Here is a 23,609-nt window from a genome sequence, read left to right as displayed (position 1 = left end):
TTGTGGGCCTGGTGGTGGTGGTGGTGGTGGGGCTGGGGGTGGGGCTGGTGGTGGTGGAGGGGCTTACGCAGTTGTAGTTGGGGGTGCAGCAGAGGACGCGTATCCTGTAGTTGAGGCACATCTTGAATTTTCCAGTCTGGTCCTCGTTCTTGCACACCAGTCCATAGTGGGCGTCGCACTGCACGACCTGCCCGACCTGTTGGATGGCAAGGTCGGGGTAGTCCTCCGCCCGGCACTCGATCTCCTTTGGACGCCGGCAGATGCGCTTCCAGCGGCCTGGATGTGCTGGTAGGTTTCAAAGTCTCCCTGGTTGGGCCCGGCGGAGGGGAAGTCGACGTCGAACCATTCGCTCCAGGTGCACACTTCGGGTTCACAGGGGGTGGTGGCCGTGGTGGAGCTGAGGGTGACAGTGGATGGGTGAGTCGTCGGCGTGGAGCTGGTGGTGGTGGAGAGGATGATTTCTGCGGAGGTGGGCCTGGTGGTGGAAGAGTGGAAGGTGGAGGTGGAGGTGGTGACAGGGACCGTGCTGGTTGTTGTGGGCCTGGTGGTGGTGGTGGTGGTGGTGGGGCTGGGGGTGGGGCTGGTGGTGGTGGAGGGGCTTACGCAGTTGTAGTTGGGGGTGCAGCAGAGGACGCGTATCCTGTAGTTGAGGCACATCTTGAATTTTCCAGTCTGGTCCTCGTTCTTGCACACCAGTCCATAGTGGACGTCGCACTGCACGACCTGCCCGACCTGTTGGATGGCAAGGTCGGGGTAGTCCTCCGCCCGGCACTCAATCTCCTTTGGACGCCGGCAGATGCGCTTCCCGGCGGCCTGGATGTGCTGGTAGGTTTCAAAGTCTCCCTGGTTGGGCCCGGCGGAGGGGAAGTCGACGTCGAACCATTCGCTCCAGGTGCACACTTCGGGTTCACAGGGGGTTGTTGTAGTTGTCATCATGTTGGTTGTTGTGGGACCTCTAGTAGTTGTTGCTTTTTGTGTTTGTGTTGTTGGTTTTGTTGTAGTTCTTGTATGAATATAATCTGTTTGTGGTGGAGTTGTCTCTTGCATTGTAGTCTTGTGTTTTGTTATTAAGTGCGGTGTTGTTGATGTTTCTTCGGTTGTTGTACTGAACTGTGGTGACCAAAATGTAGTTGGTGTTATTGTTTTTGTAGTAGTAATACCTTTAGTTGTTGTTGTGCATGGTACTGTTATATTTTCACAGCATTTAAATCTTAGTTCATAATTGTAGCAAATGGGTGGCAATTGGTCTTTATTGTAACATTTTAAGCCTTCTTCTGTATTGCACAAGATCTTTTGCTCCAGGAGAGGATATGGTGTGTCAGGGAACCTCACTGCTCTGCATTCCACTTCCCTTCTGTTTTCACAGACTTTGTATCCCTTTTTTTTTATGTTCTGAATGGTGTCAAAGTCACCATCATCATAACCAGACCCTGGATAACTGACATCATACCATCTGGACCAATAACATTCTTCTTTAAAGCAAAGAGGAGGTGTTGAAGGAAAGGTGGTGGCAGGTGGTGTCATTATGGTTTTTGTTGTTGTTTCTTCCGATGTTGAATGTATAGATGTTGTACTTTCAGAAGTTGTAGAAATTGGATATGTTGAAGTAGAGCATGGTACAAAAACACAGCATAGGACTCTGATCTCATAATTGTTGCACATTGTTGAAATTTGGTCTTTGTTGTAACATATAAGCCCAGCTGTTGTACTGCATTCTACTTTTTGGCCAAGGTCTTTCAGTGGTATATCAGGGAATTTTTCTGCTCTGCATTGAACATCCCGTGGAGCTTCACAGACTTCATAGCCTTTAGCTCTTAAGTTATTGAAGGTCTCAAAATCTCCACCATCATAGCCAGGGGTTTGCAGACTGCCATCATACCATTCTGACCACTCACAGACCTCATGAACACATACTGATGTAGTTGGTGACACTGCAAAGGAGAAAAGGAAGAGACCATGAAACTTAAAATCAGTTCCTGTAGATAGAATTTTTTTTTGTTATTTTGAATGGGCAGACATTTTTCCTAGTGTAATTTTTCTTGTATTGTGATCCTGTAGGGTTGAGTATACTTTTAAAATGATCAATCTTAATTTAATAGGTTGTAATTTAATATGGTGTTTCAGAAGCGGATTTGTTTTCTATGTTTATTTCCTTGTTACTGCTCTAATTTATTGTGAGGTTGTATTAATTCATTCATGCTGTGAGTGTGGACATGGTTTTGTAGCTAAATTTTACTCACTAATAAACAGAACACACTTATGGGCTATGAAGGATTTACCTGTAGAAGTACTGGCAGGTGGTGTAGTGCTGAAATGAAATGTTGTTGCTGTTGTGGGTGATGTTGTGATTGGACATTCATAGATAATCCTTTCAAGTGTTCCATTGGGACCACAGATTGCAACAATACACCCTCCTGTTCCATCTGTAGTGTTGTAAACCACATCTTTGTAGTTATACTTCTGTCCCTCATAGAAGCAGACACATTCTGTAAATTAAGATAGGATGTTATTCCTTGCTGTCTGAAACACAGAATACCTTAAATGCGTCCTAATCATATAAAAACAGCTTTGTTAACATACCATGTTCATTATATCTGCATTCTTTGCCATGAATTGTGCATTCACTGGAAGAAAGAAAAAATGAGATTATGAATGGGAATATATCAGTTCATGACATTATTTTTTTGTTTCACATTTTTTTTTCTATCAATCTATTCTTTGTCTGTTTAAATGTAGAATGCCCCTACCTTCTCTGAGTTATTCAGTTCTGCTGTACAAATTCAGGCTAGGTGTCTTCATGCAGTTCTCTGGCAAGAAGAATAACTCTTCTGTGCCAGCCCATGAAACATGCAGCAGCCTTATCAGTGCTTTTGGGAGCTGGGCAAAGGTGTGAACAAGGGTTCTCTGAAATGTTCTCATCACCTTGATAGGTCCACTTATTTTTTGGAAGGGAAAATGCAGTAAATCTATCATTTACATTTGTAAGGATATATACAAAGGATCACTGTATCATGGATGTTGAAGTAATCTACACAGCAAATTTCCATCAGACTTCCAAAAGATGCAAGAATGCATTCTGGTTTTAAATGGAATTTATCTATTGTTTTTTAAGAACTGAATCTTGATGTACTTATTTACAATGACTGAGGGCATCCATACACTGAATAAACTTAAATAAATATAAATATTTACTTATTGCTTTAGGTTTAGGGCTGTTGATGGCCTAGATAATGTAGACAAAGCTGTCTATGAACTGCAAAACATGCCAAGAATTTGGGTTAGATCAAATGGGTTTTGTGTTTAAGATTTTTTGCCATTTGCTTTGCACTACTTACCATAGTCAAGCATAGCAACTTTAAAGATGTCTTAAGACAGTTGTTAACTGCTTAACAACCAATTCCACTAACTTTATACTGTTTTAGAGAAGGCTTAGCAGCACTTGTCCCAACTTGTCAAGAGTAAAGTGTGGGAATACTTGCTGACAGTTGGAACTATGCAAGTACCAGTGAAATAGCAGAAACAAGCTCAAAACCATGGAGATGAGTTGGCTGCTAACTTCTAAAGAATTTCATATGATGAGTTTAGGGATATCTTAATACAAATTCTAGGACTATTCCCTAACTATTGTTATTTTATTTTCTTTTTATATGATTTAATAATGTTCATAGTAATTTAAAAGCACTCAAATATGCAGACTAAGTAGTAAATTAATCTCTCAATGGTAAAATGTTTCACCGTGTTATCATTTAAGTTCCTGGGAAGGGAAGAAAATTAGATATTATTCATCAGCCTCTGACTAGGCTGCTTCTTGTTGCTAAACAACAAATTTAATGTGTGATGAATTGTGTTCCACAACTTTAAACTCGATTTTAAAAAATCTTTACTAATCTTACCATGATTCACAATTCTGCTTTGGAGGCATCTCCATTCCTGGTTTGTAATTTTTCCCATTTTCATAACAACCACAATTAGAAACACAGGTCATGGTTTCTTCATCAAAATAAGGCTTATTTTTTGGACAGTGTGGATAGCAGCCTGCGATAAGAAGAGTCAAGTTGAAACTAGGCCTTTCACAAGTAGAAGTAACTCTACACTCATATCTGCTTTCTCCAAATTGTTCCATGTGCTAAGTGGAATTTCAGATCCTCTTACTACTATTTTGATTGCACATTTGGAGCATTTTGTTCTCATCTTCACTCCAAACAAGTGCACGCTCCATTAGGTAGTAAGATACTAAATTAAAAAGTCTTTTCTTACCATTTTTGCTACAAGCATGTCATACACTGAGTAATCTAAATTTTGTTAATCGTTCTGCATTTTAACCTTTTATAACTGGAATGAGATATGCATTATTATGTTTACCTTCTAAACCTCTCATCTCATGAAGGCAGTTCCCACTCGGATTATTGCATGTCTTCATACAAGGGGCTCCACATGGTTTGTAGTGCCATTCACACTCCCCTTGTGGATTGTAGTAATCACAGAACAGAGCTAGAAGAAAGGGAAATGTCAGCAAAATAACCTTTGATCTTTCAGCTCACTAGTCTCTCAGTTTTGCTCAGTAAAAATCCCATGGGATCAGCATAATCACATAGGTGGCAAAAAGTATATTGTCTTTTTGCTAGTTTAATAAAATTGTTACATTTTTACCACCTTTTGAAATAAAGAAATTTATAAAGCATACAATAGAATTACACATTAAACAAGAAAAATCAGTTGATTGAATCACTGATTTTAGTTAGTATGCACTAGTGTTTATTTACATGATTGAAAAGTTAATCAGACATTAATCACACCACTTGTAAAGTTACTATCCATGGTTTCATTTTAGTAAGAGAGATTGTCTTCCAGTTATTTACTCAAATTTCTTTGTTGGAGTTTTTTGGGTGGTTGGTTGTCTTTTTTGTTCGGTTGTTTTTTCCCCCCCCTTTTTTTTTGTGGTTTTTTTTGTTTGTTTGCTTGTTTTCTTTTTTTTAAAGAATACAACAGTACCTTTTACAAATACAATTTTATCTTCTTTTTTTCCTAGTTTTTTTCCTTTTTTTTTTTTTTTGTTTTCTCTCCCTCTGGACCCCTCCCAAAGGTAGTAGATTGAAACTTACGACATATGGATGGGGTTCTCCATGAAATGCAGATGTCCAGCTCATTGCATGCTTGAGCATAGGCAGCTACTGCTGTACAGAAACATTCACAGTCTCCTCCAGTGTCGCAGGCACAAGCATCATCCACACATGCTTGATAATATTCATTTGGTTCAACCTGATGGAGAAAACATTGAAGTTTTCATTCCCTTTTCCTCTTTGAACTGTCCTAAAATAGCTAAATAAAATACCTGAAACTGACAGTTTTCTCTGTGAGAAAGCAAAGGAAAGGAAGAAACCATGAGAAGGCTTTGAAAAAAAAAAAAAATCAGGAGGAAAATGTAGACTAAAGCTATTGCTACTAAGCTGTAATACTAAGAACTGCACGATATTGAAGATACAACTGCAGAATACTGTTAGTTACTACGAGCTAGCACACAGTCATACATATCAGGTGGCTGATATTTATATTAGTAGAAAATGATGCCATTAGAAAATAAGCCTATCCTGAGATTTATCTATGGTTTTTCCTTCTATTAAAAGCAAACAAACAAAAACAACCAATCCATATTATCAGTTTCTTTAGTGTACTTGTTCAAGGGTAAAGCTGAGAAAATGCAAGTGAAAATACTTTCGTGAAAATTCTTTCCATGCAGTCTCCATGGAACTTGGTCTGAGTTCACTTTGTAAAGCATGACAAAGTGTATTTAGGTATTTGTGTTTTGTGGGTTGTGTGGTGTTTTTGTGTGTGGTTTTTTTTTTTTTTCATCTCACATAAGAATTGATGTAATCTTTGTCTCAAGAGAATTTAAAACTAAAGTTTTTGTCATACCTGGGAGTGACACTTTGCAAACACTTCACTGGTAATAATGCTGCATTGCTTCTGTGCCCAGGCTTTCCTGTATGGGTTTGCAGTGCATGGATCCTTCGTACGATTGGCATTTGGGCAACTAGAAGACACCTTCCAGCTATTGGCAAACTCCAGCACATTTCCTACCACAGACTGACTGCGAGTAGTGAAGTCATTATTTCCATTGCCATCATAGTTTCCACAAAGTCCACAAACATGTCCCTGCATCAGGATAAATACACAAAAATCACAAAAATAATTAAGGTCAGTTTCCCATATCTGTGAGTAACAGATGTCAGAATTCATCTTATTTAAGATTATCTGTGCCTCTTAAGTAACGATGTTGGACATTTTCATAAATTGCCTTTCATAAAGAGCTGTCTCTAACTTGTTAGGAAGGATAAGCAAAGATAGGAAGAAGAGTAGACTCAAGGGTTTTGTTCTGAAGTACTGAGCTATTTAGTTTCAGCTGATCCTGAACATGTCTCTTCTGTGAGGTCTTTTCATGAGGAAAGGTACTGATCTAGTTGCTGTTATGCCATTGCTGAATAATGTAATTTAAGGAAATGCATAGTACACAATCTGAGTCAACACAGCAAGGATAATAATATGCAATTGCTGCTCTTTCATGTACAGCCTAAATTTCCACACTTTTTCTTTGAGAAATAGTGTGGATATGTTTCAGAATTATTTTTATTCAAGTTTTTGATTTTAAGTTGTACCTGAAAGCTGGGACTAAGTTTGATGAATATACTGGTCTTCTTGTCCCACATGAGTATCAGACCAGCAGTAGTGTCAACTACCAGGTAGATACCCATGGAACGTATTTGGAATGGCATTTTTCCTCCAGGTGTCCTCTGGATGACATCAGAGTGTCCATCACTGAGTACCAGCTCATAGTTCTAAGACAGGAAAAGAAAAAGTTAGGGCCAGTTAATAAAGTATCTATTTTGGTTCAGGTTTATCTGTTGCCAGTAACTTATTGAAATAACAACTATTATCATCAAAAGGATTCTATTCAACAACCTCACGTTAAGAAATTTTGGAGTTCCCTCCTTTGCTTTCTCTAGCAGAGAGCAGAATCTTTAGCAGTGAGCAAAGAAGTCTAGTAACATTTTCACTATCTTGGAGGACACTTGTGCAACGCAGTCTATCTAGGACAGCTTGTTCCATCCCTCTAGCACAATTTAAAGAAAATACTCACCCCCAAGAAAACTTTAATAGACTTAGAGCAAGTGGTTCCTGTAGTGCCACATGGAATGTTCTCAGTGATGACTCTGAAGGTTCCCTGATTCATAGCTTGTTGACCACAATAGTTCTGAAACAAGGGAATGGTATTCAATGTTAACTATGCTACATGGTCAGAGGTAAAATGCAAGGTACTTTGTGCAAAAATCTGGGAAAGACTCTGTTACCTGGACCAGAACATATTCACAGTCTCCTTCGAAATCAAAGCGTTTGCCATCAAAGGTGGTATAATGCCCATCTCCATAAACAGAACACGTTTCCAGGCAGGGTTCCTCAGAGCAATGCCATTTTCTGTTTCTACATGTGCTATGTAAGAAAAAAAGCACTCCAAATGTAAAAGCTATACATACACCCAATATAGGTACATTCCTGCATTTTATATTGTGTTAAGACTCTAATGAAAAAAATAAAGTTTGCTTATTCTCAGAAATGCAGCACAGCTCAAGAACTTTTGGGATTTAGCCAATGACTGTTACTTAATGATGTAGTGAATGATTTGGATTAGAAAACATTAACTCTTTGACATTTCTAAATTTTGCTGGATGTATTGAAATGTAAGGATGTCCTGGGAAGAAAAAAAAGATTTCTTGAATGAATATGACAGCCTCCAAACCATGGTGTTCTTCTGACCACTTGCAATTTCTAGGCTGTATACCATCAAGAAAAACAGAGCTTGCTTTTTAGGTACTAAGTGGATCATTTTATGTAGGATTCCTTTTTATAAATCTTGATGCTGTTAGAGTGAAATGCTGTTCACTCATATGTTATTTCCCTAGAGCTTGAAGGAAATGTTATTTTTCAATATGCTCTTACCAGTTGTTACAGCCAACTCTGATTGATTCTCCTGGACTGTAGAAATTCCCATTGTGAACACATGGACAGTCTTCTGGAGCTATACAGCCTCCTTTGCCATCTGACACTTGATCATGAGGACATACACAGCCAGAGACACAGTGAGTTCTGTACTGTAAGGACCATAGAGAAAACAAGTCTTGAAACACTTCCCTCCTGGAAGAGTGCAGTGGCAGCTGGTTATTGTAAAAGAGATCTAGTTTAATGTGCTTTCAACTAGTTATAAAGACTCTATACTTACACATTCCATATCTAGAGTCTGGCAGCTCTTCTGGCATCCTGCTCCTACCACATCTGCAGTGGCATTACCACAGTCAATGTAAACCATGGGAGATACACAGACTGAAAGAGAGAAAAGCCATAAGAAATATGACAGCAGCCATGCATTTGTATCTTTGTGTTTCCTTAACACAGACTGAAGAAAAATGGGAAAAACTCCTTTGTGACATGTGTACCTTAAAATGATACGTTTGACCAGAAAGAGAAACTGATTGTTTTGAAATCATATTTATCTGCTTTTGTGCTTATGCTTGGAATACTGCATGAAATTAATGTTTAATTAGCTTCATGAAACATCTTTCAGAAAAACCAACCAAGAAAACAAAGATCCTGGATTACTTTGTGTTTTATTTTTTGCTTTTACTACTTTCAATTAAAATTTGGATGGTTTTCCCCTCACTTTCAGTGAGGCGACCTGGTACTCTTTTCTACTGGGTAACCCATGGGGTTTATAACTTATTTCAACCATCTGAAAGGTAAGACAGTATTTCTTTATATTTTGTGATCATCCTCTACATTACAGAAGTCCTCAGTTAATTTTCTTGATTGATTTCCCACTTTTACAATTTGCATCATTATGACAAAAGGGAGAACTGAAAAGGATGAAGACAGAAAGGGAGAATTAAAGAAAATCTTAAGGGATAAAGTGATATGTTACCTGGTTCAGGTTTCTCTCCAATGCAGCTCAGCTTTCCATAGGTGCAAGTGCTATTAAAAAAAGAAAAAAAGGTAATGGATGTGTTTTAACTTTTTTTTGGTTAATTTTCAGCCTGTTTCCTAGTGAATTTGAAATAATGAAAAATTACTGTGTGATAAAACAAATAATACATGTATTTTACCAAAATATTTTTTTTGTTCAGAAATATTTTATATTAGAGCAGAACAAAATACAAGTATGTTCTATATATTAAGTGTTTACTCTCTGTTTGTCTGTTCTTCAGAATAATTCAGATTCCATTCATCATGGGAATAATCTGTAACATTATTATCTTTCACCATAGAACAAGCCTTTTACAGTCAGAGATAAGAAAAGTATGTGTTGAGGGAAACAAGACAGGAAGGGAGGGAGAGAGAGAGGGACTGGGTAGGAGTTTGGCTAACCTACCCTAATATGTTGTGTTCAATTCCTCTACAATCTTGCAAACACAGGTAGCCCTAACAATTTTCAAGAACGTGATTTTTTCGATTGAAATTCTTAGGGAAAGAAATGCATTTGGTTTGATTTCATGGTGTATATATGGTTTCATGATTGGATGTAAGCAATCTCATTTTTTTGTTTAGAAATCTCTTACCAGACAACACCATTATCATGAATAACTTCTCCAGAAGACAGAGGCATTCCTTTGTAGTAACAAGGACAGCTAGAAGCAGGCACGCATTTGCCAGTTTCATCCATGTATGTTCCATTTATGCAGGTGCAGCCGTCAACTGGGACAAACTTGATGCTGCATGTGACATCAGGCTCACTCAGAGACCGGCAGGTGGGTTGACAGGCATCGACATTGTAAGTGTACTTCAAAGATTTCGGACACAAGGTGGTGTATTTTGCTTGAAAGTAAAAAAAGGTGAGTTACATTTGTAGCTCATTTAAGAATCAATGTAGGTATAAATGAAGTATTTGAGGTAAAATATATATGATAAACATGGCAATGTACATACAAATGCTTTACTGATATCCTCAGTAGTGTAAATTGGATTTTTTTACTGCTAGGGCAGAATTTTCCCCTACAAATGTGTCACAAATACAAATGTTTTGTCCAAATTAGAAAAGGGACAAAGTTTAACTATATTAATGCATAGTATGTTTCTTCCTCATTGCCTTTTTTTTTTTTGCGAAAGTAAATCGAGAAACACCTTATTTATTTTATTCCTATTGCAAAGGTATGGCTCTCCATGTTACTTCTGCTGGTTCTGAACAAGTAATCTAACAAAGCCTCTTTTTTCTGACTGTTTATCACTCGTCTTTTATGGTATTCCTTTCCTCCTCAACTTCTTGAAAGTCAATACATTTAAACCCCAATTTAACACAATTTACTGTGGCAATAATGAGAGCTGCTCTGTGAGAGCTTCTGGGTGATCATTTTCAAAAGGCAAAGGAATGTAAAACTTACTGCAGGCTTTGCTTCTCCATCCAGGGAGCAGAACTCCTTTAGCAGCACAGGCTCTGACATAGCTGGAAAGGGCAGCACACATGCAGTCCTCACTCTTCTCACAGTTACATGTGTCAAACATGCAGTTCTAGGAACAGGGGATGACATATGATCATCAGATTGTCATGTCAAAGCCATGGTGCTCTATAGTTTTTAGAGTGTTACATTCATTAGAGGTTAAAGTGAGTGTAATCCACAAGTGTAAGTAAACATACACCTGTTTTTCATTGAGCACTTTCAAAAAAAGATTCTTTGCCTGAAGAAATAATAATTAGCAGTCCACAACTTTGAACTTTTTTTTTTCTTTTTCAGGTGTTGGTAGGTTTTTCGACTACATCGTTTTTCCCCCACTGTGTCATGTAAATTTAGAATAAATAGAGGGTATTTGATGCCACCCAGCTTTTGGAGCTTAGGCTTAAGAGCCTGGGCTCTCTGCACAAGAGGGGCAAAGAAAACAAGTTATTTAATGTGTTTCTGTGCAAGGCAGGGATACTATAATATTGTAATTCCAGAAAATGTTTGCTAAACATAATCTTATAAATTTGCAATAACAGAGAGATTTTGTAATGTACCCAGGGTCTGTTACAGAGCTTCACCTTGAATTCCTGGCATGTTTTTGTTCATATATTATCTAAATCTCATTGCTGCTTCTTACACACATTGCTTGCCTTGTCCTTTAGATATATGCAAAAGCCATCTGAGAGCAGTTCAGAGAAACTAAAGTGCCAATAAAGATTCTGACTAAAGCTTTCCTTCTACCTCAGGAAGAATTCCCTTGACCTCATAAGGAGTCCAGGGAGTCCAAGCTCCTAGCTTGGTCTTTAAGTTTGCATCTAAAAATGCAGGAGGAATTGATCCTCCTTGGATAATTTATCCTCCTGGGAATGGAAAGATACCTTTACAAATGAGCAAATTTTATGTTGTGTAGATAAGAGTGAACCCTTGGCTTGAAAAGAACTATCGCGAATGCGTCTCCTCTCAATTGGCACATTACTCTCTCAGGTGTTAGTATCAGAAATCTGAGTCTTTTTCTCTTAAATGGGCTAAAGTTAAGAGCCAAATACCTTCTGGTAAACTTCTGGATTCACTGTTGAGTGACATTCAGCAAAAGGTCCCATAGGATCAGAGAGGAGTCCACACCAGTGCTGAGCATACTGGTCTGTGAATTGAAAAAACAGTAAGAGTTTCTATTGTACTTCATTTTCAAAATTCTTGTCTCACTTTTACTATACTTCCTGCAGGGAAATTGCAGAAGCTTAACTTTACAATGTAATTTAGCCCCACATTTGCTGAACAGTCTTTCCTGTAAAGAGAAATATGAACTCCTCATAAACTGAATGCTCTAATTCATGGTAATTGTCATGGAATAAACTAAGACATCCATAACTGAATTTTGAAAAGGAAGGTTCACATTGTAAATTAAAAATATGCTAATTTTGTCTGAGAAAACAAGAGTAAGCTTGTGAATACTCAAAATTATGTATTTTATTGGCTGAAATGGAGCTTGAAAACTTTGAAATTCTGAATTTTAAGTCTGGTTCTCAGTTTAACAATGGAAGGACCCACACTGAGTCCAACATTCAGTGGGGCTATGCACAGTTTTTTTCCTATATGCCAATCATCCCTTTCCAGGAATGGATCCTTAATATGCTGTAGAGTTGCTGTCTTGATCCAAAGGTATATTTTTAAAGATCCAAAATATTTTCCTAGCTATTGTTTATTAATTGAAGACTTGTAGTGTCAGCTGAGGGAAATAGTATATGTGCAAACAGTTCTGTTATTTTGTCTAAATGCTTGGTGATTGATCATCTTATACTGTCTTTGCATCTTAAAAAGAGAATAGAAAAAGTTACTATATGTTGAGCTTACCATTTTGTATGCTGACAGTACAGGGGTTCTCAAAGGTATTTTTGGCATCAGGACAATCAGCCCGAGTTTTCCAAGTATTTCCAAAGGCGGCTGAAGTACCCTCTATTACACCACTGGTGGTTTTGAAATCATCTGTCTGCATGTCATTGAAGTTTCCACAGAGACCTAAGAGGAAGAAGATGGTCTGTGAAAGTGCCCTGCAGAATGACACATACTGGTGAAGGCACTTGTTATGATAAGGTCACTTACCACAGGTCTGCCCCTTATGTGATGGGTCTAAGTCTATAAAAAGTTGCATGAAAGGCACAAGTTGAACCTGTAGCTGAAGACCAAAGGTTGTTTGCAGAATGATGAAGAAAGATGAAGGTCTGAAGATGGTGACATTTGCTAGGGATATAAGAACAAAAGAGTTATAATTTCATATGAGATGAGCATTTGAAATAATTGTTCATTATGCAGAGGAATTCTACAGCTGTGTTTGATATGAACCTAATTTCTGAAGAACTGGGGGGGGGAAATGATCCATACAGGATTTCAAATCCAACACCTAAACAGGCTAATCTAAACACCTAAACAACAGATGTATACAAACCCTGCACTTTTTAATCAGGTGTTTTAAAATAAGGGGAAGAACACACACATTTATTGCTATTTAGAAGATCGCCTTTCCTTGATGAAAATGATATAGCACTATTTAATGGAAGACTCCAGCCTGGTCCTATTCAGTCCTTTCATGGTTTGCTTTGTGTTCAGGTGCAGTAGTATCTGAGAAGAACTGTCATGAGAGAAACTCCAGAGATGAATGTGCTCCAGAGAAAACATAGGGAATTAAATGACTTGAGATACTGGAGTCCTGTTACATGTCAGATTTTTTCTTTCCTCTCTTATGTCAATGTTTGGATATGGAAGTGTGCAATGACACTATTTCCTTGAACTGAATCTCCATTTCATTAGATATTAAGACCTTAATTTTACCAAAATTTTAAGTGTTGAATAGGCAAACCCTATTACATTAGAAGTGGGAGACTATGCTATACTGCAGTACTTTGGGTTTGCTGAAGTGTAATCAAAGGTAGAATTTGGCTTTATATTATTAAAGTAATAACATTTTTAAGTAAAAAATGAGAAATATTACAGAAGTGTTCCAAAGGAACTTACCTGCTGAGAATGGCAGCTGTGTGTAGATCATATTCACAAATACACTTCCAGAAGGTTGAATCACAATGTTCTGTCCACAAGAAAAGGCAATGATTATCAAGCATGTTTAGGAAAAGTAAAGTACTTTCAAGGTATTTTCTAATACTGTTCAAGATGGAGGGGGGAAAAACAGTGGAGGGAGACTATGATGATGTTCTGATTCCTATATTATTTCTTTAATCTTATCTATCCACTGACTGTCCAAAAAAGAAAAAGCCCGAAGTTACCTAAATAAGAGAAAACTACTAGGATCTTGTCTTCTAAAGTACTTACTTTATTCTTGATTTTACTTTGAATAATGTTCAAATTACACAGAAAGTGCATATTTCCTGTCTGTGCTGTTATATGTCATTTGCAAACTACTTGTCTGTTAAGCTTTGAGAACATCCCTGCAGAATGTTAGGAGTCTACATTTGCTACTCACAGTTTGTCCTCCACTCAGGCTGATGGCTATACCCTTGAGGCACGTCTCAGTGTCAGTCAGGCCACACTTGTGGATGTCTCCCAGAACTGTAAATTCATTGCTGTCACAGAGCTAGAAGAAGAAAACAAAAGATACCGATAAAAGGATTTGTTGTATTAAAATATTGTTATCTTTAAAAGGTTCACACTTCAGTGGAATTCTTAGTAAGTGAGTCTTTCAAAATATTGTTTATTTAATTTCTCCTTGCTTATATGGTCCTACATGTATGTATACAGACACCAAGTCAGCTGGCATTCCTGAAGTCTGCACACTGGAAGCTATCCATTGTTCCTGACATTCAAGGGTGAGTAAGCTGAACATTAAACTCCCTAATGCTTAGGTAATAATAGCTCCTAATGTTAAGGTAATACTTAGTTTAATATGCTAGAGAAGAAGGACACATGCCTTTCTTGCCCAGTGGTTATGAAGTTTACCAGAGAGAGGAAAGAAATTGTTTCCAGTCTTCTGCACTGAATAGATTAATCAAGGACCCTGGTGATTTGAACATTCTTCAAACCGGTAAGAAATAACGCATTTAAATATTCTCTAACAGGAGACAATTAAGCTAAAATCCTTATTCACTAAATTACTGAATAAAGGCAAAATTCAGTTTTTGTCTTGGTTCTAATTTTCACTGAACTGTGTTCTGTTAGCCACCTTCAAAGGGTGACTAACGGCAAAGATTTAACAGGGCAACACTCAAAGAAGGCTGTGATTCTGAAGGTGTCTTATCACTTTTTGGCATAATGAAGACTAAATTGAGGATAGCTGATACGCAGAATTACAGCCATCTGGAAATTCAGTATTCAATTTATGGGCTTTTTGAACTTTTGATTACAAATTTAGTGATTTTTCTCTACCTCCAGAGACCCTGAGAATCTAATTTTATATGTTGGTGACAAAAGAAGTTTAAAGTATAAGTCTGATCTGTGCTTCCATTGTGGATCAAGAAGAGTGCTTGTGAATTTCATTCAAAAGTTTCATCAATTTAGTCTAATCCATTTCTAAATTACTCTATCTCTTCCTTAAGTTTTTATCATTCTCTTACTTGGTAACATTCAGACTGATGTTGTTGATAACAGATTTGATTCAACATGAAGTCCTTATGAAAATAGTTTACATTACTCTCCCAATACAAATAAACTATAAAAATAGCTAAGGTTATGAAATCTAGGTATTTAGTATATCTACTAAAAATCTAGGTATTTAGTTTATCTATTAAAAACTCAGTGCAATTCTTAAACAATGATCAAAGAACACAAAATCACTACAGTATTATTTAGTATAACCCTAACAGACAGGCTCCAAGTTGATCCTCTAAATTTCATGAAGTTGATGTGATTGCCAGTAGTTTTCATCAAACAACATTATATATAATAACAACACTTTCCTTTAGCAAGAATGACTCATTTTTACCTTGGTTAGGACATAGCTACAGTCTCCAAAGAAAGAGTAGTATTTCTCATCAAATGTTGAAATGTGGGAGCCTCCTTCAATACTGCAAGTCCCAGGGCACGACTGAGTGACACAAGACCATTCACCTCCAACACAGGTACTGAAATGAAGAAGGCATTCAGTAACCTTGGGTTATGCAAATGTAAATGAAATAAAAACCAATAAGGGCAGATGATGCCTCAGTTTTCCTCTTGAAACACTGATCATACTGTCAGAGAAACCAGTGTTGCTATAAAATATCCGAATAAGTATTCACATAATGCACCTAAAAGAAAAGAAGCGTGTGAAAGTGTCTTACCATGATCTGCATTTGGATGAGAAGGAGGCACCAGGAGCATAAGTTTCCCCTTCATAGGTACAGTGGCATTCTCTTCGGGGAATGCAGCCAGCACCATTAACGTCGTCAAATACCATTCCTAGGAAACGAAATGGTCTATTACTCATTCTGTGCACTGCACAACCTGCCTTTGAATACACATCTAGCAGATGCTTGAGAATGTGTCCTATTTCTTCTGTATTATACAGTACTTTAAAATAACAGGATGCAAGCTATGTAGAGGTTGAAAGGCTATATGCCATTGAAACCTACTTAAAATCCTAGGGTGATCAAAAGAGACCTCTAGGGAAATACGTTTCTGCTATGGACTTCATTAGGATGGAATTAGGATTAAAATTTCTAGATAAGGAGGTGGAATAGATGAACCATTTGTAGGACTGCCCAGAGATGTATTTGTGCAGTAAATATTTTTGTGCCCAGAGGCAGAGGGTTGTTTAATAGAAGTCAATACCATTACACAAACAAATGATGATGAATTCTTGACACATCATGAGAATGGGCAGAAGAGCTGCAAGGGGTAAAGATCTCCCATACAGTCACAACAGCAACAAAAATTTTCAGTCCCAGAAGTGTGCACAAAGATGATGCATTTGCATTGTTTGTCTTGTACTGATACTCAGGTCTAATGGATAATTCTCTGAAGCACCAAATTGTATGCACTGTCTGGTGCTCTCTCAGCTCCTTGTTGTTTAGACACTCAGCACTTGACAAGGAGGAGTTGGTAATTTGGTGAACCAGATGCAGCTTTGCTAAAAGTAGGAGTTATCATTGTGTGCAAAATCTGATTAAAGACTTCATACTTTCTGGGAACTGAATCTGAATGCCATTGTTGTTAGGAACAAATTATCTTATTCTTAGTTCAGTCATTATATACATGTCTGCAGCACCTTTGTTGTTTAAAAGGGTATATTTAATAATCTGAATAGAAATAGAGCACGTGTATGAAGGAAGAAATGTAGCTTTTCTTTTGATGGCAATAACACTGGTGTCATGATGAGAATGATACAAAGTGTGAAAGTTGTTGAATGTGTACAGGTAAGTATGCTAGTGGGTTTGGCTGGGAGAAGAGGGCAGGAAATAAGCTTGCCTGGAGGACAGACGCAGCCATCAGTACAATGGTCTTCACAAAGTGCAGATCGTTCCGGGTTGCTGCACGTGTCAGAGCAGGGAGAGCCACACTCGTGGTATTGCATGTTGAATGGACATGATTTGGCTAAAAGTAGAAAGAGTATTATATAGCTGACTTTTCCCTTGAAAGGCTGAGAAAACAGTATTTGCAATTTAGGATGTTTTCTGTCAAAATATGATGGGGAATCCTGATCCAAGTAGAGGCTAAAACATTTTAGGTTTTCTGATATATATTAAAAACTGTTAGTAAGGAAAATCCCCTAAACGTCCATATTCCCAAAGTCTTGAGTATGATCAGGTTGAAAGAGATTTCATGATAATTGTATGCACCTTTAAGCAACTGTCTTTTTGAGGAAAAACCTCATGTATTTGAAGTTTAATAGATGTGGGTAATAAGCACAGGTGGAAGTGCCTTCCTGAGATACTTACGGCACAGTTCTGAGGTTCTCCAGTTCAGAGGCTGTCCTCCTGCATGAGCACACTGACGGGAGTATTCGGCAAAAGTGTTACACATGCAGAAGTCAGCCATAGAACTATCACAGTGGCATAGATCCTGTATGCAAGTTTCGATGTAGTCCTGAACATTGACAAGCAGGTTGCAACTCGTAAATGCTTTACTGGTTAATACTGTCTCACAGATAGAAGCCTGGGAAGGAAAACAGAACATTTAGAAAATATGAAACTAGTCATTTAAGGCACGTAGCGCAACAAATCAAAGATCCATCTAGTCAATAAAACTTGTGGAACAGTAGCCATAAGCAGATATTTAGGGAAAAGTATATCAATAGGGCAAGAACATAAAGGAACTCCTTTGGTTAATTCTCGTGTCTTCCATATCTTGAGTTACTTTCACCTCAGGTGACTTCCCAAGCATTATACATTTTCTTTATATTAAGACATCCTCAGTGACTTTCTCTTTCGGGAAAATATACAGTGTTCTCTTAGATGGGGAACTCTTTAGTGTTCACTTTGGCATATTTTTTTTCCTTCTAACTAATTTTCTCCAAAGATAGGGAGAATATATTTCACACTGAGAAAACAAATTTTGAGAGAGAGGTTCTTACAAATTCTGCTGAGCAGTTCATCTGAACAGTAGAAGGAATAGGATCCTCACACTGCTCTGTGGGTCCATCCATCTTCTGCCTATTGCCAAACTGTATGGGAGTTAGTTTGGTCTCTGTAAAAAACAGTTCAAATGTTAGAACAATGTTTACTGGGTTTTTTTGCATGGAGCTATTTTCTTTTGTGATACTACCTGCTATCACATGAACATTGATTACCAAATAATATCACTATAATATGAAAGGTAAAAGAAGAACAAAGAACTCGACCCTAAGTATTGCAAACAAGTAGGAAGTTTTATGTGGCAGGTCTTAAAATATCTAACAGTGATGGAAGCAGTCTAATACATCTCAAAGCCCTGACTGTATGTGTAACTGATATCATAGAAACACATAAAGTATCACTAGTTTTGCAGTTAATACAACCCACAAGCTATGTTACAGTATAATGTAAAAGAAAATCAAGCACCAATACTTAATATTGCTTTTTATTACTTACTCCCTGAAATAAATTCATCATTAACTGGAATTCCATTGAAGTCCCCACAAAGTCCACAAGTCTGATTGGCATATTTCTTATCTAGTTCCACCTAAAAGAAATAAGGAAAGAGGTTCATAGAAATGTCAGTCTGGATGGTTAGGAGCACAGCCTACATCAATATTGCTTGTTTACTCAAAATTTGACACATGTTTGCTGTACAGACTGTGTTGATAACAAGGTAGGCACCATTGGAAAGGTCAGTGACAACCAAGAAGAACTTACTCTTTTTCTAGCCCTGGGTTGTGAATATCAGTACATTGCCAGGTCTGAGGATTACTTCACTGTGAGGTGAGAATATTATAATTGGGGGTCTATTGACTCTGAGCTGAGGTTGGTGGGGGAAAAAAAGGGAAATTGGGAGAAGACTGGAAAACAGAACAATACACTAGAAATGGATACAAATCCAAAAGCAACTAATGTCTGCATGACTGATTACTATTGCAAAGATGTAAACAAACTATTTTCAAAATACAGGCTTTCTGCCATGTTTTGGATGTTTTCTTACCAGGAGGGCATCCTGTTCATTCCAAAGGAAGGTCAGTCCTAACTTAGCAGAAACTTTCAAATAGTTGTTACTTCTCTCTATCAAGACTCCCATATGGCTGTAAGGCATCTGAACCCTGGGGAAAGATCACCAGAAGTCAACACGGGTAGGGACAGAGGATGCATTGAATATCCGGACTGCCATTCTTTCTCCTTCTCTTTGAGAATTTCCAACATGCACTCAGTGAGGAAATCAGAGCAGTAACCAAATACAGACAACACAGGTTTGTAACATCTAGTCCATTTCCTATGCAGTTGCTTCTCGTGCATATAGATCAGCCCTGTTGTTCCTTTTGGCTTTCTCCCAAGGGTGTTTTTCTAGGTAAAATGTTGGCTTATGTTTTTGGTTGTATGGTTTAAAAAAGTGCTGGGAGACTCTGTTTTGCAAGCAGTATGCTTCAGGCCTTAAGCATCTGAGGATTAAGAGTTGGACTCCAGGCTTTCTGTGGCATGAGTGACATTCAGAAAGCTGTACCCAAGATAAGCTTTACACTAGCTCACTGTACAAAGCTGCTATAACAGACAACTCACAGTGGGATAACTGCCCAAATATTTACCTGTCCTTTTCGTCAGGTTTCACACCCTATGCCAAAGTCAGTGCTACAATTGCTACATAGATTCCAAGTTTCCAGAAGAGATAATTTTAAGTTAACTCAGATATGAGCTGCAGTCACTGCTTTACTGCACACTGTTTGGTGCAAAGACAAGAGCTGTCAAAAACTCCTCTCAAGAATTCTGTTCTAGTAACATTAATGGAAGGTAGGTTTTGCACCCTTTAAGTTTCTAACACTTTGACTGAATCCAGCTTATGCACTCAGTTGTGTATATACATACACAATTGCAGAAGTGGAGCACCATATGTGATATAGTTCATCCGCATAAAATGGACACAGGACAATGTGCAGAAGTGGCACTTAGCTCACTGTCAAGCCCTCACTTTTGTTAATACTTCAGGAAAGACCTGGGCCTTTCAGCTGCTTGGGAGCAATGTGGGATCAGACAAAGGAAAGGAATGCTTGCTTAAAGAGCTCACTGGGATCAACAGCAGTGATGGCAGTTGCAAGTTATGAACATACAATTTGTTGTCTAGCTTGACGGAGCCACGGGTCAGTTCAATCACTGTTCCTTCCAGCTTCATGATGACGTGAGTGATCATGGTAGCATTTTCCTCCATTGTACGCCTAATCTGGATGTTGAAGTCCTCATAGGAAGACTTGCAGTTGGATGCAAAGATGTAATTGCAAGCTCCAGGGAAGTAAAAGATGTCCCCATCAAAGGTTTTGAAGTGGAAGTTACCCCAGGTGCTGCACACATGGCCATTGTGAAAGGGGTTGCCAGCTGTGGAGTCAAAACAAGCAGTATGAATTTTCTGTAATTTGCTGTGATACCCTCCCTTTAGTTGCCTTTCCTCTCCCAGTTCTTTCAGTAGCCTTTGTCCAAAATGGCCATCTTTTCCTCCTTCTCATGCTATTTGCTTATCATAATTTTTTTTAATTTTGTTCAGTTATTTTGTGTTTAATCTGTTTTGCATAGGGAAGGAGACCTCATGGTTCACTAGATACAATGCTCTGGTTCTGTCAACATCCATATCCTGTAAATCCTTTCATAAATGCATCAAGTTCTGAAGTTTCACCATAAAACCAGTTTAAAGTTAGTTTAAAACTACCTGATACTCCTACTAGGGAAGGCCACTCATATCTGCAACGTTTGAATGGCTAGAAGACTTTTGCCAGCATCTTCCAAAGCATATTCCTGTCTCATGTATGCCTGCTTGTTCTTGTGCCAAAATTACACTTCACCTTGAAGGGGTTCCACCTCCCTACTACTCCCTCCACCAATTATAGAAATCTCTTATCTCTTTTCAGACTTCATTTCCTTACAAGCAGGCTCTCCTATCTCCCTGATTATCTTCACAGTCCCTTCCTGCATTTCTTCCACATTTACACTCACCCTGCTTGAATTGTACCCTATACCCTAGATAAGATGTCCCCACAGTGTTTTCAGCATGTTGGTATTTTTCTCTCTTTACTGCAAATATTGTGCATGATTTTTCCCATTATTACATATATAAATATATTTTAAATTTTTTTCTTTACAGCTGCATCATATAAACGCAATGCAGGTCAAGCACTGGATTCACAGTTAGATTATCTGTGTTACCTGATGAACTGACTGCTTTTTTGTTAATTTTTTTGTTTTACAATGCTAAAGGATCTTACACAATCTATTGATCTCTTCAGTCACTCCATGCTCTACCTGTGTGATCAACAAGAACACAGATATTTGTGCCATGACATTTGCTTAACTTACCCTTTACTTTCAGTGTGTTTTTAAAAGGTGGAATGATTGTCACTTCTTGGGATTTGAAAGCTGGTAGAAAAGCAAAAGGAGAAAAATTATCAGGTTTAGTCATATTAGAATCCTACAAAATGGATAGAGATATCATAGCCCTTTTAGTAATGAATATTTCCTACTACTATTTTCACTCTATAGGGAAGTTTCCACTAGGTTTTATTGGTGCTTTTTACACAATGCTTTGTGATCTGTCTTTCTATAAATTTCACTAACAACTGAATTCCAAAGACTATGCCCTTTGGCTGTAGTGCTTTCTTTTCATTATTTGTTCAAGACTCCCATCTGATCCTGGCCCTGGTTCTGAACTCAAAAGCAACCATATAATCCTCAGCTATTGTTAAATAATTTGTGGTACACTTCTTGCAGGACAGACAGTGATCAGCTGTTTCAGCCTATCATCACTAATATACCAGTCAGCCTTGTATCCTTCCACCCTTATTTTGCTCTATACAGTTATGTGTCATGCATGATCTTGCAGTGCTTAATTATGCTAATATTTAGCATAATATATTAGATAGATACAGTTTCTTTATTCTCTGGTGAGTAATGCAGTCTTCTTAACACAGTGTAAAAAAAATAAAAACGTGTCTTTTATTACCTGCTATCAAGTACCCTGGTGATACGTATGTAAACACACACCTCTTCTGAAAATACACTTTTAGATAGAAGGTATGTACCTTTCCTGAAGTTAAAGATTAGATAACTCTATCATATCAATAGAGCAGATCCACTGGACCAGATCTCAGAGGAAGTTCTCAAGTTTAGAGCAGTCAGAGATTGGGTATATTCTACAGAGGACTTCTCTTTTCATGTGTGTGGTGTATTCTAGCTAGGAATAAAACCATTCTAGTAATCTTATTATTTATCAACTTGATTTGGAACAAAATCTTAGAAATAGATCAGCGTAGAAATACTTACAGTTTTGTCGCTGCAGGATAGATGGAGAAATATACTTTGACTTTGTTTGTTGTTCACCATCTTGGGCTTGAACTGCATCAAGAATGGTAGAAATGTTAATGTCTAATTTTCCTGAGCTCCCTCAATTTCTCAATTACATCTGTTTAAACATGCAACAGTCAGTATATCAAAAAAATTACCAAAGATACGCTCATGTACAGGTCAAATTTGAATCAGGATCTGGGCTGCATGCAACCATGATGGCCAAACACACTCCTTCAGCTTTTCCCTTTTTTTGGTATGTTATTATTCTTTGACTAATAAATTATTGCAGGGAAGCCATCAAAAACACGCCTGCAGTAATTTGAGCAGATTCTTATTCTGCTGTTGTCACAATGTACCCATGGAATTCCTTATAAGCATTTCAGATAAAGAACTTAATTTTCTTAGGTTTTATGGTCATTCTGTGCTTTAAGCATCAGTAAAACCTTTTTTCTAGCCAGAGTGCTTTAAAGTTTCCTTTTGTACAGGGAGAATTCATTTTAGGATTAGAGGGCTGATCTCTGCCCTCTCTTACTCAGTTACTCTGTGTTTTACAGTTTCAGGCATTCTTGGTGAAAAGCAGCAGAAGGAAAATAAACACAGACGCCACACACAAAGAAATAGGTCTTTCCAATACATACATTTGTGCCTGTTGATTTTGCCCCAAAGCAAAAATTTTTTTCCAGCAAAGAAGTAATTTTTCATTCTATTCTACTGCAGCATCACAACAGGAATACATACATTATCTGCAAGGACCAGAGGGGCTTTTAATACACCACTTAGTGAGAGTTCATCACAGGGCATGTTGCAGTGGAGACTACTGCTGGCCAGAGAAAACCAAAAAGGCAGGCTCACCTCCTGCTGCACCCTGCAAGGGCAGTCTGTGGGCAGCACCACTAGAGGGGCTTAAGCTGAATCTAGAGTTGTAGGGAGCTCTGCAAATCCCTTTTAGCACTACTCAGGGGTCTGCAGCTGGTGTTAGAAGGACATGCTATGCCTCTTTTTAAGGTAGGAACCATTCAGTGCTTCTGGGCTCCTTCGCTGCCCAGCCTGAGAGCTTTTTGCTTCTCTCTCCATGCACTCTATGGCCCCACTCTGCCATATGCATTGTAGATCCCTGCTTCCATTGCATGGTGTGGTAATGCCACAGCTAGTCATTTGATGGGCTATTCCTGGACACTACCACTTTTTAACATAAGTTAGTGTGGGAGCAGAAAAAAATATAAAATCATACAGTAGAATCTGCAACTGAGATCAAACT

The 23,609-nt window shown here is 38.1% G+C and overlaps 1 protein-coding gene across 1 annotated transcript in view; it reads right to left on the bottom strand.

The window, feature by feature from the left end:
• Positions 1 to 22,387, bottom strand: part of MUC5AC (mucin 5AC, oligomeric mucus/gel-forming) — an 84,348-nt gene extending 61,961 nt beyond the window's left edge. The window contains 31 exon segments of the mRNA XM_050336703.1: positions 68 to 475; positions 656 to 1,931; positions 2,280 to 2,486; positions 2,581 to 2,624; positions 3,894 to 4,035; positions 4,363 to 4,491; positions 5,103 to 5,259; positions 5,914 to 6,153; positions 6,654 to 6,833; positions 7,136 to 7,249; positions 7,347 to 7,485; positions 7,993 to 8,144; positions 8,273 to 8,373; positions 8,969 to 9,018; positions 9,603 to 9,858; positions 10,422 to 10,548; positions 11,525 to 11,619; positions 12,330 to 12,494; positions 12,579 to 12,716; positions 13,488 to 13,557; positions 13,951 to 14,061; positions 15,406 to 15,544; positions 15,743 to 15,860; positions 16,869 to 16,994; positions 17,339 to 17,555; positions 17,974 to 18,086; positions 18,470 to 18,560; positions 19,017 to 19,131; positions 20,131 to 20,392; positions 21,365 to 21,424; positions 22,363 to 22,387. Of these exon segments, the coding sequence (XP_050192660.1) occupies positions 68 to 475; positions 656 to 1,931; positions 2,280 to 2,486; positions 2,581 to 2,624; positions 3,894 to 4,035; positions 4,363 to 4,491; positions 5,103 to 5,259; positions 5,914 to 6,153; positions 6,654 to 6,833; positions 7,136 to 7,249; positions 7,347 to 7,485; positions 7,993 to 8,144; positions 8,273 to 8,373; positions 8,969 to 9,018; positions 9,603 to 9,858; positions 10,422 to 10,548; positions 11,525 to 11,619; positions 12,330 to 12,494; positions 12,579 to 12,716; positions 13,488 to 13,557; positions 13,951 to 14,061; positions 15,406 to 15,544; positions 15,743 to 15,860; positions 16,869 to 16,994; positions 17,339 to 17,555; positions 17,974 to 18,086; positions 18,470 to 18,560; positions 19,017 to 19,131; positions 20,131 to 20,392; positions 21,365 to 21,424; positions 22,363 to 22,387 (5,567 nt within the window).
• Positions 22,388 to 23,609: the final 1,222 nt, after the last annotated feature.

Source organism: Myiozetetes cayanensis, unplaced genomic scaffold (genome assembly GCF_022539395.1).
Source record: "Myiozetetes cayanensis isolate MyiCay16 unplaced genomic scaffold, myiCay2020 scf6-25, whole genome shotgun sequence".
NCBI classification, from domain to species: domain Eukaryota; kingdom Metazoa; phylum Chordata; class Aves; order Passeriformes; family Tyrannidae; genus Myiozetetes; species Myiozetetes cayanensis.
This window is presented reverse-complemented; position numbering and strand designations above follow the sequence as displayed.